The sequence below is a fragment of the Culicoides brevitarsis genome, chromosome 2 (assembly GCF_036172545.1).
Source record: "Culicoides brevitarsis isolate CSIRO-B50_1 chromosome 2, AGI_CSIRO_Cbre_v1, whole genome shotgun sequence".
Taxonomy (NCBI): domain Eukaryota; kingdom Metazoa; phylum Arthropoda; class Insecta; order Diptera; family Ceratopogonidae; genus Culicoides; species Culicoides brevitarsis.
The window spans coordinates 4,246,650-4,259,249 of record NC_087086.1 but is presented as its reverse complement, the minus strand read 5'-3'; the positions used below and the strand labels follow the sequence as shown (position 1 = coordinate 4,259,249).

Below are 12,600 nucleotides of genomic sequence, written 5' to 3'. Positions count from 1 at the left end.
ATGCCCCTTTTCAATTATCACCCTCCCCATATAACGTCGAGACACGATGCAGAGACTCGAAGCAAAAAAAGTGATACAGTTCCTCGTATGACAGTCCATCAAAAATAATGAACCGTGTCGAATATTAAAAAAAAAAACTTAAAAAACAAGAAGAAAAAAATTGTCCATTATTGTCGAGGACGCTGTGTCACCCCAATTTATCCCGACACAATCCAAAAAATATGAAATATGATGATTAAAATGAGTTTCGATTTTTTTTTGTCTCTGCATGTATCATTTTTATTCGGTTTTACATTAAAATAATCGAGAGATGTGATGTAAAAAATGATGCATTTTATTTCCGGTGACATCTGCTTTTGTTGCTGTTGCTTCGTGATTTCGAGCAGTAATCGATTTTCCACAAACTCGCATCCAGTAATTATTTATTCGGTCCAATAATTCCGGAAAAATTTGTTTTAAAATTACATAAAAAATTTTTTTGAGATCGTAATTGATATCCTTGAATTTTTAATCCTCTCTCGATATGCGAAATCAATAGACAACAAAAAAAATCGAAACGGCAAACAATAAAACTATAAAATCCGATTTTATAAATAAATAAAAAAAGGGTCCCCTATTTAAATTTCTCTTATTTTGGGATAAGATAATGAAGTATATCGAGTTATTAAGTGACTATATCATAATTCGACAGTTTATGAATCGATTTTTTTTTTGCGGAATGATTTTGCGAAAAGTAAAAAAAAGGTTTTGTATTTGGAATATGAGACGGGAATTAATACTAATGGACTATGAAATTGCGATAAAATGACACATTTTTCATTTATTTTTAGTTTTTTTTTGTGCCAGGGGTGATTTTAACGGTTAAGGTTTTAAAGTTCTGAATCTATTTTTGCAAAAAGATTTGAAATTTGATAAAAAAAAAATTTTAGGATTATTTTGCATTTGATAAAAAAAATTGAATAGTCGAAAAATTCGTTAGTTCTAATATGAGAGTAAAAAATACGTTACAGAAAGAAATTTTTATTAAAAAATATTCACAATTTTAAAAAAATACGAATTAAACAAAATATTTAAAAATATATGAATATAAAAATGTGAATAAAAAAAATAATTATTTTAAAATATAAATAATTTTAAAGAAAATTATTAATTTTAAAAAATATTTATTAAAACAAAATAATTTTAAAAAATGTATTATTAATTTTCTTTTAAATTTAAATAAATATTAAAAAAATTGATTAAAAAAAAAAATAAAAAAATATTTATTTAAAAAAAATGAATTTAAAAAAATAATTGTTTTAAAAAATATGAGTTAAAAAAATAAATAATTTTAAAGAAAATTATAAATTCAAAAAAAAAATATTATTCATTTTTTTATCAATTAAATTTTAAATTATTTTTGAAATTTAACAAAATATTTCGAATACCTAAATATTAAAATTAATATTAATTTTAAAAAAATAAATAAAAAAAATTATTTAATTTAAAAAAAAATTAAAATTAATTATTAAAAAAATGAATTTAAAAAAAATATTTTAAAAGAAAATTATTAATTTTAATGAATATATTATTAATTATTTTTTTTTTTAAATTTGAAAAAAAAAATAAATATTAAATTAAATTAAAAAAATGTTAATTGAAAAAAATAATTTGAAAAAAAAATAATTATTTAAAAAAAGTATAAATTAAAAAAAAATAAATAATTTAAAGAAAATTATTAATTTAAAAAAAATATTTTTCAATTTTTTTATTAATTAAATTTTAAATTATTTCGTAAATTTTCATGAATTTTTTTCTTTTTCAATTTTGTTCCTCAAATAAATTTTTCTAAATTTCGTTCCTTTTTGTCTCAAATAAAATTAATTAATATCCATTAAAAAGTAGTAAAATAGTAAATTTTCCTTTCGTGACCTAATTTTCAAGTTTCATAAACACTTTTATTGAAACCACGCGTTAATTAAAGCCCGCGCCATGTGTGATTAATCTGAATCACGTTTCTGCAATAATTTCTTATCGCAACATAATTTATCAATCTTCGCATATTCATAAGAAAAAAAAATCAGATTAAACTCATTTTCCTTCAAAACAAGCTTCCGTTGAAAAAAAAGTAATTATTTAAATGATACACGCACGCACAGCTGATCACAATATTTGTATCTCGATTCATTCACAAAATTATCATAAGTGTAACGAGATTATATTTACGGATCTCCCACACTGATTTTTAATGCAAATCTACGCGATGTCGAACATTCGCGCTTAATGGTACGCCGTTTCGTAGATAAATATTAACATCATCACATTATAACTCAACTTACCCAACGCTACTCTTGGAACGAGATCTAATTGCATTAGCGCGCCTTAGATGGTCATGACGGGTTTTTCTTTGTTGTGGTTGGTCTCCATTATTGACCGTATTCGTCGTCGTCGTCTCCGTATCTGTTACACCGTCACGAGAACCTGTTTTTAGTAACATTTAGAATCAATTTTACTTTTATTTGAGTTTTTTTGGATCAATTTCTACTGCTACTTTTTTTTAAGTTTTTTTTTCACAAATAATTTTTTTTTTAAATTAAACTATAAAAACTCCTCCACACAGAAGAAATGAAATGACAAGCTCGATAAATTTTTTCCAATCAACTTGTAAAAGGAAGGTTCAAGGCTCGCGGCGGCGTTAATAAATAATTTTACATTTAATGGTCATCCAGGGATTTCTTCGTTTCATAGTCCATTAAAATTTCATAATTTATGTCACTTTTATTGCACTTTTTTTTTATTTGGTAATCAACTTTTCTTCGATAATTCGCACAGCGAGAATGATTTTTATTAAAAATTGTTTTTAGCTGCAGAGGTGAAATTGCACTGATTTTATTTTTTAAATCCTGGCAAATATTTTTTTTATTAGAGCACTATCCGTCTATTTTACTCATTCTCTCTGTTTCTCCTTTTTTTCTCTCCAGAGGAAGTTGATTTTGTCGATTGTTTAAAAGTTCTTCGTATGTTTTTCATAAATCAAAAGTTTTTTTTGCATAACAATTTTTTATTGCTTGTGTATTTTATTTATTTGCATTAGAATAAAAAAAATAGAACTTAAATAATTTTCATGAAATTTTTATTTTTGAGCTTTTTGACATTTGTTTATGTTATTTATTTATTTTTTTGTTTTATTTTTCTTTTTAATTTCAAATGTTAAATTTCACTTCAGTCAACATGATTTTTTTATAAATAATTTTTTTCATTTTTAAGTTTTATTTATCACAAAGTTTTTTAATTTTATTTTTACTTTATTTTTTTCAATTTTAATTTTTTTATTTCTTAATTTATATTTATTTGTTTATTTTTTTAAAATATATAAAAATTTAATTTTTTTAGTTGAAATTTTTTCACTTTAAACTTTTATAAATTTTTATTTTTAATATTTATCATTTTTATTTTTTAATGCAACAAAATTTTGATTTTAATTTTTTTTTTTAAATTTTTTAACTTTAAGACACTTAAAACTTTAAAATTTATATTTAATTTATTTTTTTATTTTTTTTATTTATTTATTTTTTTTTTTTTGTTTTTCAATAATTTTAATGTTTTAATATTTTTTTAAAATTTATTTAAAATTTTCATTAATTATTTTTAAAATTATTTTCAAATTTTTATTTTAAATTTTTAAAATAAACTGTATATCTGTTCTTTTTCTGAATAATTTTAATATTTTTTTTTTATTTTTTTTTATTTATTTATTCTATTTTTATTATTATTATTATTATTTTTTTTTAATAATTTTTAATAGGTATATTTGTTCTTTTAATATATTTAATTTTTTTATTTTTAATTTAAATAAATTTTAATTTTACTTTTTGATTTTTTTGATAATTTATTTTTTTTAAATTATTTATTAATATTTTTAAAATTAATTTTCAAGGACAGACACAAAACCATTAGAAAAAATTTTTTTTTTCCTGAAAATCCTTTTAAAATAATAAAAACTTTCACTGCGTGCTTAATTCAATAGCGTACAATAACAACATTTAATTGAATTACGGTCCAAAGTGTCCTTTTTTCCGCAAATGTTTACTCTCTGACCCTTTTAAAACTATTTTTAACTTCAATTCAATTCACAGACGGTAACAAAAACATCATGAAGGATGATGATTCACTTGCCGCTCGCACGACGAACGAGAACAAAAACAGTACGACACCGGATTGCCGTCGCAAAAGCTAAACGAAACGAAGATGATGAAGAGAAGTGCAAAATCACTTTTTTATTAAATGGCTATTGTCGTGTCATTACTTCACTTAATTCATTTCTTAATATTTTTTTATTTGCAGTTTGATCGTAAAAAACGCGTCTCTTTCTACCATTCGGCACGGAATTGAGCAAACGACTGTTGGCGCGTTGTGTGCAGGAATTAAAAAATAATAATATAATAAAAACCAGATTAGCATTCTAAAAAAGTCATGTTATTGTGTCGTTGCGAGACGTATGTGTATGCCGCCTTTGCGATTTACCTTAATTCTTTGTTGTTAATTTTTTTTTAAATTTTTTTTTTAGAATGGATGGATCGAGTGATCGAGAAAGAAGATCGAATTTCGTCGTTTAAAGGGAGAAAAATGATGAAATTTGACTTTTAGACCCACTGTTTGCTCAATCAGTCTTAATAAACAACAATTTATACGCAGAAAACAACAAATGTAACTAATAATAATAAAGAGCAAGTCAGCGAGTCATTATTTGTAACCGCCCCCGCATTTGGCTCAATTTCGTGTTTTGAATTACCTGTGTGACTTATTACGAACGGAACATGTGAATTGAGATTGATTCGAAGGCATTTGAACGTCACGTGGTTAAATTTTGAAATTTTTAAAATCAGCGCCATAAAACTGATTCTAATAGATGGCGCTCAATCACGTTTTGAGACGAATGAAATTGATAACTGAATTAGCATGGTAATTTCCTTTATCAATTTCATTCGTCTCATGAATTTTGGAGCGAAAATAACGCCATCTATTGACTTTTTTGACTAAAAATTTCAGTTTCGCTTGCGAAAGGACAATAAATCGCGTTAAAAAGTTGTTTAAAACTTTAAATATTGACTATTTACTGTTAATTCCATAGAAAAACTCCTGATTTCATCGAAAACAATGGAGGTAAGTTCTAAAATTCATTAAAAATCTTCAAAATTTGACTCAAAATCTAACCTCGTGTCTATTTCTTTCACAGCTTCAGGATCTCGGGTTCTGTAATGTATGCGGGACTCCCTCGAAATTGATCTGTTCTCGCTGTTTCGACTCGTATTGCAGCATAAAATGCCAAGTTACTGATTGGGAAAGTCATCGATTGATTTGTATCCCGCTGCCGTAAGTTTTTTTTTACAAAAAATAAAAAAAAATTTTTTTTGAGGTTATGTTTAAATTTTTTTCTTGTAGAAAACTCATCGAGCGTCCTTCGGGAATCCGTAAAATCCCGACTCCAAACACAAATGCGAAGAATGCAACTTCAAAAGGCTCCGCTAAAGGCTCTGTTAAGGCATTTTCCGTGCGCGAAATTAACGAAACCGAACTCGAAAGTGCTCGTGCCTTACAAAAAATGCAAAATCTCGCTCGAATCCCGTCAAAACCAAAAGTTGAAGCGAATTTGACAGCATCAAAGTCTTTTGATAGCACTCCGCTTGGATTAGTAAGCTCTTTGGTTGCTCTCGGATTGAATCATTTCGTGGCAAAGTTGAGTTGTGTCTTCACCGAGAGCCTTTTTTCGGTAGTTTTGGAGTTTCCCGAGACTTTGGGCAAGAAATACGAAAAGTTATTCGCGGAATTGGATCAATTTGCGCCGGATTTTGATAATTCTGAGCTCGAATGTGAGAAAATGATCGCCATCAAAGCTCGTGACTCAGCGAAATTTGAACGGGCAATCGTACTAAAGTTGGATTTGGACGTAAATGCGGCAATTATTTACTATTGTGATGCGGGAAAGTTCGATTTGTTGTCGCCCATTCCGTCGGATGTCAAAGTTTGCCCCGAAAAATTCACAAAATTGCCGGGAAAAGCACTTTTGGTTGAATTTACGTCGCACACAGATCCGGATCGTGAGAAATTTTTGAGAAATTTCTTCAAAAAGGAGAATATTTTGTCGTTTGACATCCGCAAAAAGACAAACGGGATCCATAATGGCAAAATTAATGTCAATGGAAAGGATACAGGCGAAGTTTTCATGTACGAAGCGTTGCCGTCACTCGATACATGCAACACTCCCGAATGGTCCATTAAACCCGTATCAGGAACTCTTGTTCGCATCATTCGTGTCAAAATTGAGCAAGATTTGCGTGTTTGGATCATCCCAACGGACAAAATTGGGCTTTACGAGACACTTTTGCACGACATCGGGAAGAAATTACCGCTTTGCAAGTCAATTCCCGAGAAAAATTCGATGGTAGTTCATGTTCAAGGCCCGCGTGGAGGTCGTTTACTTGTCACAAAACACTTGGGAAGTGACATGGTTGAGATTTTTGACGTCGATAACGGTCGCATTTACAAATGCGAATGGAATCAATTGAAAATCGCGAATGATTTTATCCGAAATTTGCCCGTTTATGGCATGATGGCGAAATTACAAGACGTCACAGATCTCGGGCGTTACATGAAAGAGGAACTTTTGGAGTTTTTGGACTCGTTCGAGTATCGCAAGAAGGATTTCGTGTTGCAATTCGACGGATTTCCAAGTCTTGGCGTCAAATTACTTTGGCAAAACGAGTCTTTGGGACAAATTATGGAAAATCATTTCAAGAAAGAGAAGGAAATCATCGAAGAACGCACTCGCAAACAGAAGGAACGTGAAGCAGAAGACGCGGAAAAGCAGAAAAAAGCTCTTCAACAAGCAGAGGAAGCTGAACGTGCCAAGAAAAAAGTCGAGGAGGAACGTTTAAAGGCGCTTGAAGAGGTTCAACGTTTGAAAAAACTCAAAGAAGCGGAAATCGAACGTAAAAAAGCAGCTGAAGCAGAAGCAGAACGTGCCAAAAAAGCTCAAGAGGAAGAAATTGCTGCTGCTGAAAAGGCAAAACAAGCTGAAATTGAAGCTGAACGCTTGAAAAAAGCTGAAGAAGCCTCCAAACAAAAAGCTCTCGAAGAGGAACGTCTCAAAAACGAAGCAAACAAGGAAGAAAAACCAAAAATGTCCCTAAAAGACATCCTTGCAAAGCGTAAAACTGCTTCCCCGAAAATTTTTTATGCTGATTTGAAAGCAATTCCTCTCGAAATCGGCAAAATTACAAAATTCATCGTCACTGACCCCGCTAAAGATGGTTTTATCGGCGTTTGTCCCGACACAACTGCCAACAATCAATATTTGCAGGACATTTTAACGTTAGTTGAGGAATATGTCGCTTCTGTTTCTGTTCCTGATCTTATTGGATATCGTCCTGAGTGAGTATTTTTTCATCTTAGACAGCTCCAAATCAAAATCAAAAATAAAGTCAAAAATTTTTGAAAATAAAATTGGGCGGCAAAATAAAAAAAATTTTGAAATGCTATTTTCATATAAAATGATAAAATTTTAACAATTTTGGAGCGTTAAATAATATTTTTTAATTTTTTTAAAGAATATTTCATATTAAAAATTAAAAAAATATCATAAAAAAAAAACTTTTAAATTTTTTTAATTTTTTTTTTATTTTTAATTTTAGGCCGCTCCAAATTTATTTCGAACTTTTTGTCCCAAAAACATTTTTTCAAAATGGGGGGGGCATCAAAAAAAAAAAAAAATTGAAATACTTTTTCATACAAAATGACAAATATTCATAAATTTTTAACCGATGATTAATATTTTCGTTGTTTTAAAGTATCTTCATTGATAATTTCTTATTTAAATTTGATTTCAGAGCAATTCAACTAAAAAATTAAAAAATAATTTTTCACAAAAAAAATTTGAAAAAAATTTTGAAAACATCAGTTCACTGATTTTTGAAAAAATATTTTTAAAGAAGGAAATTCTTTATAATATATCATTTTCAATGCAAAAAGCTAAAAAAAATATATTTTTTTTTGAAAATTTCTTGTAAAATCATGCAAATATGCCAAAAAACGGTCATTTTTGATGAAATTTTTAACTTTTTTTTTTATTTTGCCCCATTGGATTTTCGACTTTTGAAATGGGGCATGGGACAAAAAGTTTAAAAAAAATTTTTATTTTTATTTTATTTTTTTTTATTTTTAGTTTTTATTTTATTTCTTTTTAATTTTATGATTTTTTATTTTATTTTTAAATTTTTTATTTTATTATTTTTTTTTTATTTTATTATTCAAAAATTTTGGACTTTATTTTGATTTTTATTTGAAGCGACCTAAAAACAATATTAAATTAATTTTTATTAAAATTTCAGAGTAAATGAAATGTGTTTGACTCAATTTTCCGATGGCGGATGGTATCGCGCAAAATGTTTGACCTCATCCGATCCAAAAATGTTGCTCCAATTGGTCGATTTTGGCGCCTTGTACAACGTAGATCCGTCAAAAGTGTTGCCATTCCCGGAAAAATTGATGAAACCGGAGCCACGTACGCATCTCGTGAATATCGCCGATACGGAAGACAAGAAATCGAGCGATCTCGAAGTTTATGGGCAATACCGTTTCAAAGTAGAAGCGTGCGAAGATGACATTTATGTCTTAACTTTTGTCTAATTTACATTTTTTTACGGATTTTTTGCTTTTGACACTCAGAATTTATCAATAAATTTATTAATTAATTATTTTTTCTCGTAGGACTTGACGACAACTTTTCACTTTCGATGCGTTCGCAACACTAACATAGATTAAAATTTCTGTTTGAACACCGGTTTTCCACTCAAATGAGTTTTTCTTGTTGCAATCAGCTGTTGATTGCTCGAATCAGGTTTGTTATAAAATAGCAAGTTGCATAAAATGCATTTAACTGCGATTTCAGTTGCATTTTGAGTTACGACGAGTAAAGATCATCCAACTAACGGTATTTCTAACGTCTGAAAAAATTTCAAAAAATATTAATTGGCGTGAAGCCCTCAAAAATTAACGATTTTTGTGCAATTTTTGATTGAAAATTTAATTTTCTAACAAAATTCGAGCAAAAATCAATTGAAAAAGTGTCGCTTATGCAATTTTAATACGAATATTACGCAATACTTTCTCTCGTGCTTGTGTGCGATTCCATTCAAACAGCTCGCAATTAAATCGCAAACGCAAAAAAAATCAAATTTAAATACAAAAATGTTGCATCTCTCGATCTTTTGGATCGTAATTTTGATTCTTTATCTCTTTTACGACACACGAAAACCGCGAAATTTTCCCCGAGGTCCTATTTGGCTTCCCGTTATCGGTAGTGCGTTAACTGTCAAGAAGTTTCGTGACATCACGGGGATGTTTTGCAAAGCTGTTCCCGCCATCGCCGCTCATTATCGAGACAATCGAGGCTTATTAGGACTCAAAATCGGCAAAGATCGCATCGTTCTTACTCTAACAAGCGATTCGCTGCGTGAATTTATGCTGAATGAAGATCTCGATGGACGTCCAATGGGTCCTTTTTACGAAACGCGCACTTGGAATTTGCGTCGCGGCGTTTTGCTGACAGATGGAGAATTTTGGACTGAGCAACGACGATTTGTCGTGAAACATTTGAAGGAATTTGGCTTTGCGAGACGCGGAATGGTCGAAATTATTCAAAATGAAGCGGAATATTTGTACGAGGATTTTTACAATATGGTCGAAAGTACGCGGGAAAAAGCGGCGCTCGTTAAGATGCAAGGAATTTTCTCGACTCCCGTGCTGAACACGCTCTGGGTCATGATGGCGGGCAATCGAAACACGCGGGAAAACAGGAAATTGAAGGAATTGCAACAATTGCTGCATAAAATGTTCACGACAATCGATATGGTTGGATGTCTTTTCAGTCATTTTCCGTTTTTGAGGTTTGTGGCGCCTTATGCTTCGGGATATCGTCCGTTTGTGCAAACGCATGAAGCGTTATTTGATTTTTTGCGGGAGGAAGTTGAGAATCACAAAAGGACGTTTCATCCGGAAAATGAACCACGTGACTTGATGGATGTTTATATCAAAAGTATTTTGGCGGAAGGTCCAACGTCGAATTTTACGGAGCAACAATTGTTGGCAGTGTGTTTGGGTATGATTTTTTTTTCATCTAAAATGATAAGAAAATAAAAAATGTTTTCAAATTATTTTTTTTTTTTTATTTTTTTTTAAATTTTATAAAGTAAAAATTGCATTCCAAAAACGAATCATTTTTTTAATAACAAAAGAATTAATTTCGAGATCTAAATTATGATTTTTTTTTGAAAAACGAGATTTTTAGAAGCTTAAAAAAATTAATTTTCATTACATAAAATAAAGAGTTCATTTTGTCAATTTAAAAAACAAAAAAAAAATATTTTCAAAAAATAAAAAAAAATAATTTTTAAATCTAAAATTAAAAAAATAATAATTTAAAGATCTCAAGATTAAAAAAAATAATTTAAAATTTTCATTGAAAAAAAATATTTTTGCAATCTAAAAACTAAAAAAAAATATAAAAAAAATAATTTTGGGAAATTATTAAAATTATTAAATTTATAAATTATTTTAAAATCAATTAAAATTTATAAATTAATTTTTAAATTATTATTTTTTTATTATTAAAATTTCTTAACTTAAGTTTTTTAATATTTTTTTTTTTTTTTTGTAGATTTATTCGTTGCTGGAAGTGAAACAACAAATAAATCCATCAGTTTTGCCTTTTTATATTTGGTACGGAAGCAAGAACTTCAACATCGGATTCAAAAAGAGCTCGATGCCGTCATTGGGCGTGAGAGAAAACCTCTGTTGGAAGATAGACCAAAGTATTTTTTATTAAAAGTCGACTTTGAAAGAGTTTTTAAGTCGTTCAGAATTTATTTTAAAGTTTTTGTTCTTTTTTGGTCGATTTTTTTTTATTTTTTTTAATTTTTTTAATTTTTTTTTTTTTTTTTTTTTTTTTTTTAAAATATGTTTATTTTTAAAAATTTTTCAAAAAATTTATTAAGTTTTAAAATTTTTAAAAATTATTTAAAAAAAAATTAAATAAAAATCACAAAAAATATTTTAAAAAATTTTTAAAATATTTTTAAAAAATTAAAAAAAAAATTTCAAAATTAAAATATAAAAGAATTCTAAAAAAAATTATAAAAGAATATTAAAAAGGTAAAAAAATGTTAATTAAAATTTTTTAGCAAAAATACAAAAAATTTAAAAATAAATTTTTAACGACGCAAAACGATAAAACTATATTTTTAATATTTTTTTCTTAATTTTAGTTTACCTTTATGTGAAGCTGTCGTCCTCGAAGCATTGCGAATTTTCATGGCAAACACTTTGGGAATCGCTCATCGTGCCTTACGCTCAACAAAACTCTGTGGCTTCGACATCCCGAAAGATACGATGGTTGTTGGCTTGTACCGCGGCATGATGATGGATCCAAAATTATGGAAAAACCCCGAAGATTTCGATCCCGACAGATTTCTGTGCGACGGCAAAGTCAAAATCCCCGAATATTTCTACCCCTTTGGTCTTGGCAAGCATCGTTGCATGGGAGAGCTACTCGCACGCTCGAATTTATTCCTCTTCATCACGACACTCTTGCAAAGCTTCTGTTTCGAAGTTCCTGAAGGACATCCGTTACCTGACGACACTCCCATCGATGGCGCAACTCCGAGCATTCGGAATTACAGCGTCATCATCACGCATCGACCGAGAAATTAATTAAAAATATTTTTTTTAATTTTAAGGCGGAATCTGGAATAAAAGAATAAAACTAAGGCGTCATGGCTAAAATAGGGCATTTTTTCTGCTTATTCCCTCATTTTTTATTCATTTGCTGGCTTTCCGAAATTGCTTCTTGTCGCTTCAAGGTAAAAGCTTTCAATTCTTGCTCGATAAAAACAAAATTATCAAAAAATAAAAAAAACCTTTTTCCTTTTTTAATTAATTTTATTTATCAGTTTTTCAGTTTTTTCTTTTTCAGTTTTTAATGTTTTTTCAAATATTTCAAAATAATTTAAAATTTAACGGATTTCAAACTCCTCAAAGTCCCCATAAAGGATTTTCTCGCAGACATTGAAGTTTATCTCCTGTTTCATCGAGTCGTAGATGTAAGACGGATGATAATTCAACAACTGGGGATTATCGATTGCTGCATCTTGATAACACGCATCCAACTTCGCCAACTTCGCTCCTTCGGGGGGACGATAGTTGTTGGTCGTGTTTGAATAGAAATTCAAGTCGCCAAAATACATTTTTTTTTGTTGTCGGGTATACCAATTCAACCCATTTTCCATCTTTTTGAAAACGTGCGATGGCAGCGATTCGTCCCCGGAGATGGGAATTGCGACACGAAAAATCTTGCTGACGCCCTCCTCTGCCATTTCCTTCAATATAACGTAATGCCGCTCATGGTGCCCATGGCGACGAAATTTAACGTACTCTTCTGCTGTCATTAGATCAACGTAAGGTCCGGCGTTTCTCAAGTCGCGAATCATTTTGTCTTGAAGGAGAACCGGAAAATTATTAAAATGTCGTCTATCGATTTTTTAATAAAGTTTTAAATTAAAAATTTTC

The 12,600-nt window shown here is 29.1% G+C and overlaps 2 protein-coding genes across 2 annotated transcripts; both read left to right on the top strand.

Annotated features, from left to right (window-relative positions):
- The first annotated feature begins 5,016 nt into the window (after positions 1-5,016).
- Positions 5,017-8,732, top strand: LOC134831571 (uncharacterized). Its single transcript, XM_063845326.1, has 4 exons — positions 5,017-5,142; positions 5,216-5,352; positions 5,422-7,410; positions 8,367-8,732. Exons 1-4 carry the CDS (start codon positions 5,137-5,139, stop codon positions 8,662-8,664), a joined length of 2,430 nt encoding a protein of 809 aa, XP_063701396.1. The 5' UTR covers positions 5,017-5,136; the 3' UTR covers positions 8,665-8,732.
- A 493-nt stretch (positions 8,733-9,225) lies between these two features.
- LOC134831872 (probable cytochrome P450 303a1) lies at positions 9,226-11,787 on the top strand. Its single transcript, XM_063845700.1, has 3 exons — positions 9,226-10,135; positions 10,694-10,847; positions 11,301-11,787. The coding sequence occupies exons 1-3, from the start codon at positions 9,226-9,228 to the stop codon at positions 11,743-11,745; spliced, it is 1,509 nt and encodes a 502-aa protein (XP_063701770.1). The 3' UTR covers positions 11,746-11,787.
- The last annotated feature ends 813 nt before the right edge of the window (positions 11,788-12,600 follow it).

Bases quoted from the DNA above. Each gene is read 5' to 3' on its own strand.
- LOC134831571 (XM_063845326.1), top strand. The intron at 5,353-5,421 runs GTAAGTTTTTTT...TTTTTCTTGTAG, and splicing joins TTGATTTGTATCCCGCTGCC to AAAACTCATCGAGCGTCCTT. The intron at 7,411-8,366 runs GTGAGTATTTTT...TTAAAATTTCAG, and splicing joins CTTATTGGATATCGTCCTGA to AGTAAATGAAATGTGTTTGA.
- LOC134831872 (XM_063845700.1), top strand. From the start codon at position 9,226: ATGTTGCATCTCTCGATCTTTTGGATCGTAATTTTGATTCTTTATCTC. The intron at 10,136-10,693 runs GTATGATTTTTT...TTTTTTTTGTAG, and splicing joins ATTGTTGGCAGTGTGTTTGG to ATTTATTCGTTGCTGGAAGT. The intron at 10,848-11,300 runs GTATTTTTTATT...TCTTAATTTTAG, and splicing joins CTGTTGGAAGATAGACCAAA to TTTACCTTTATGTGAAGCTG.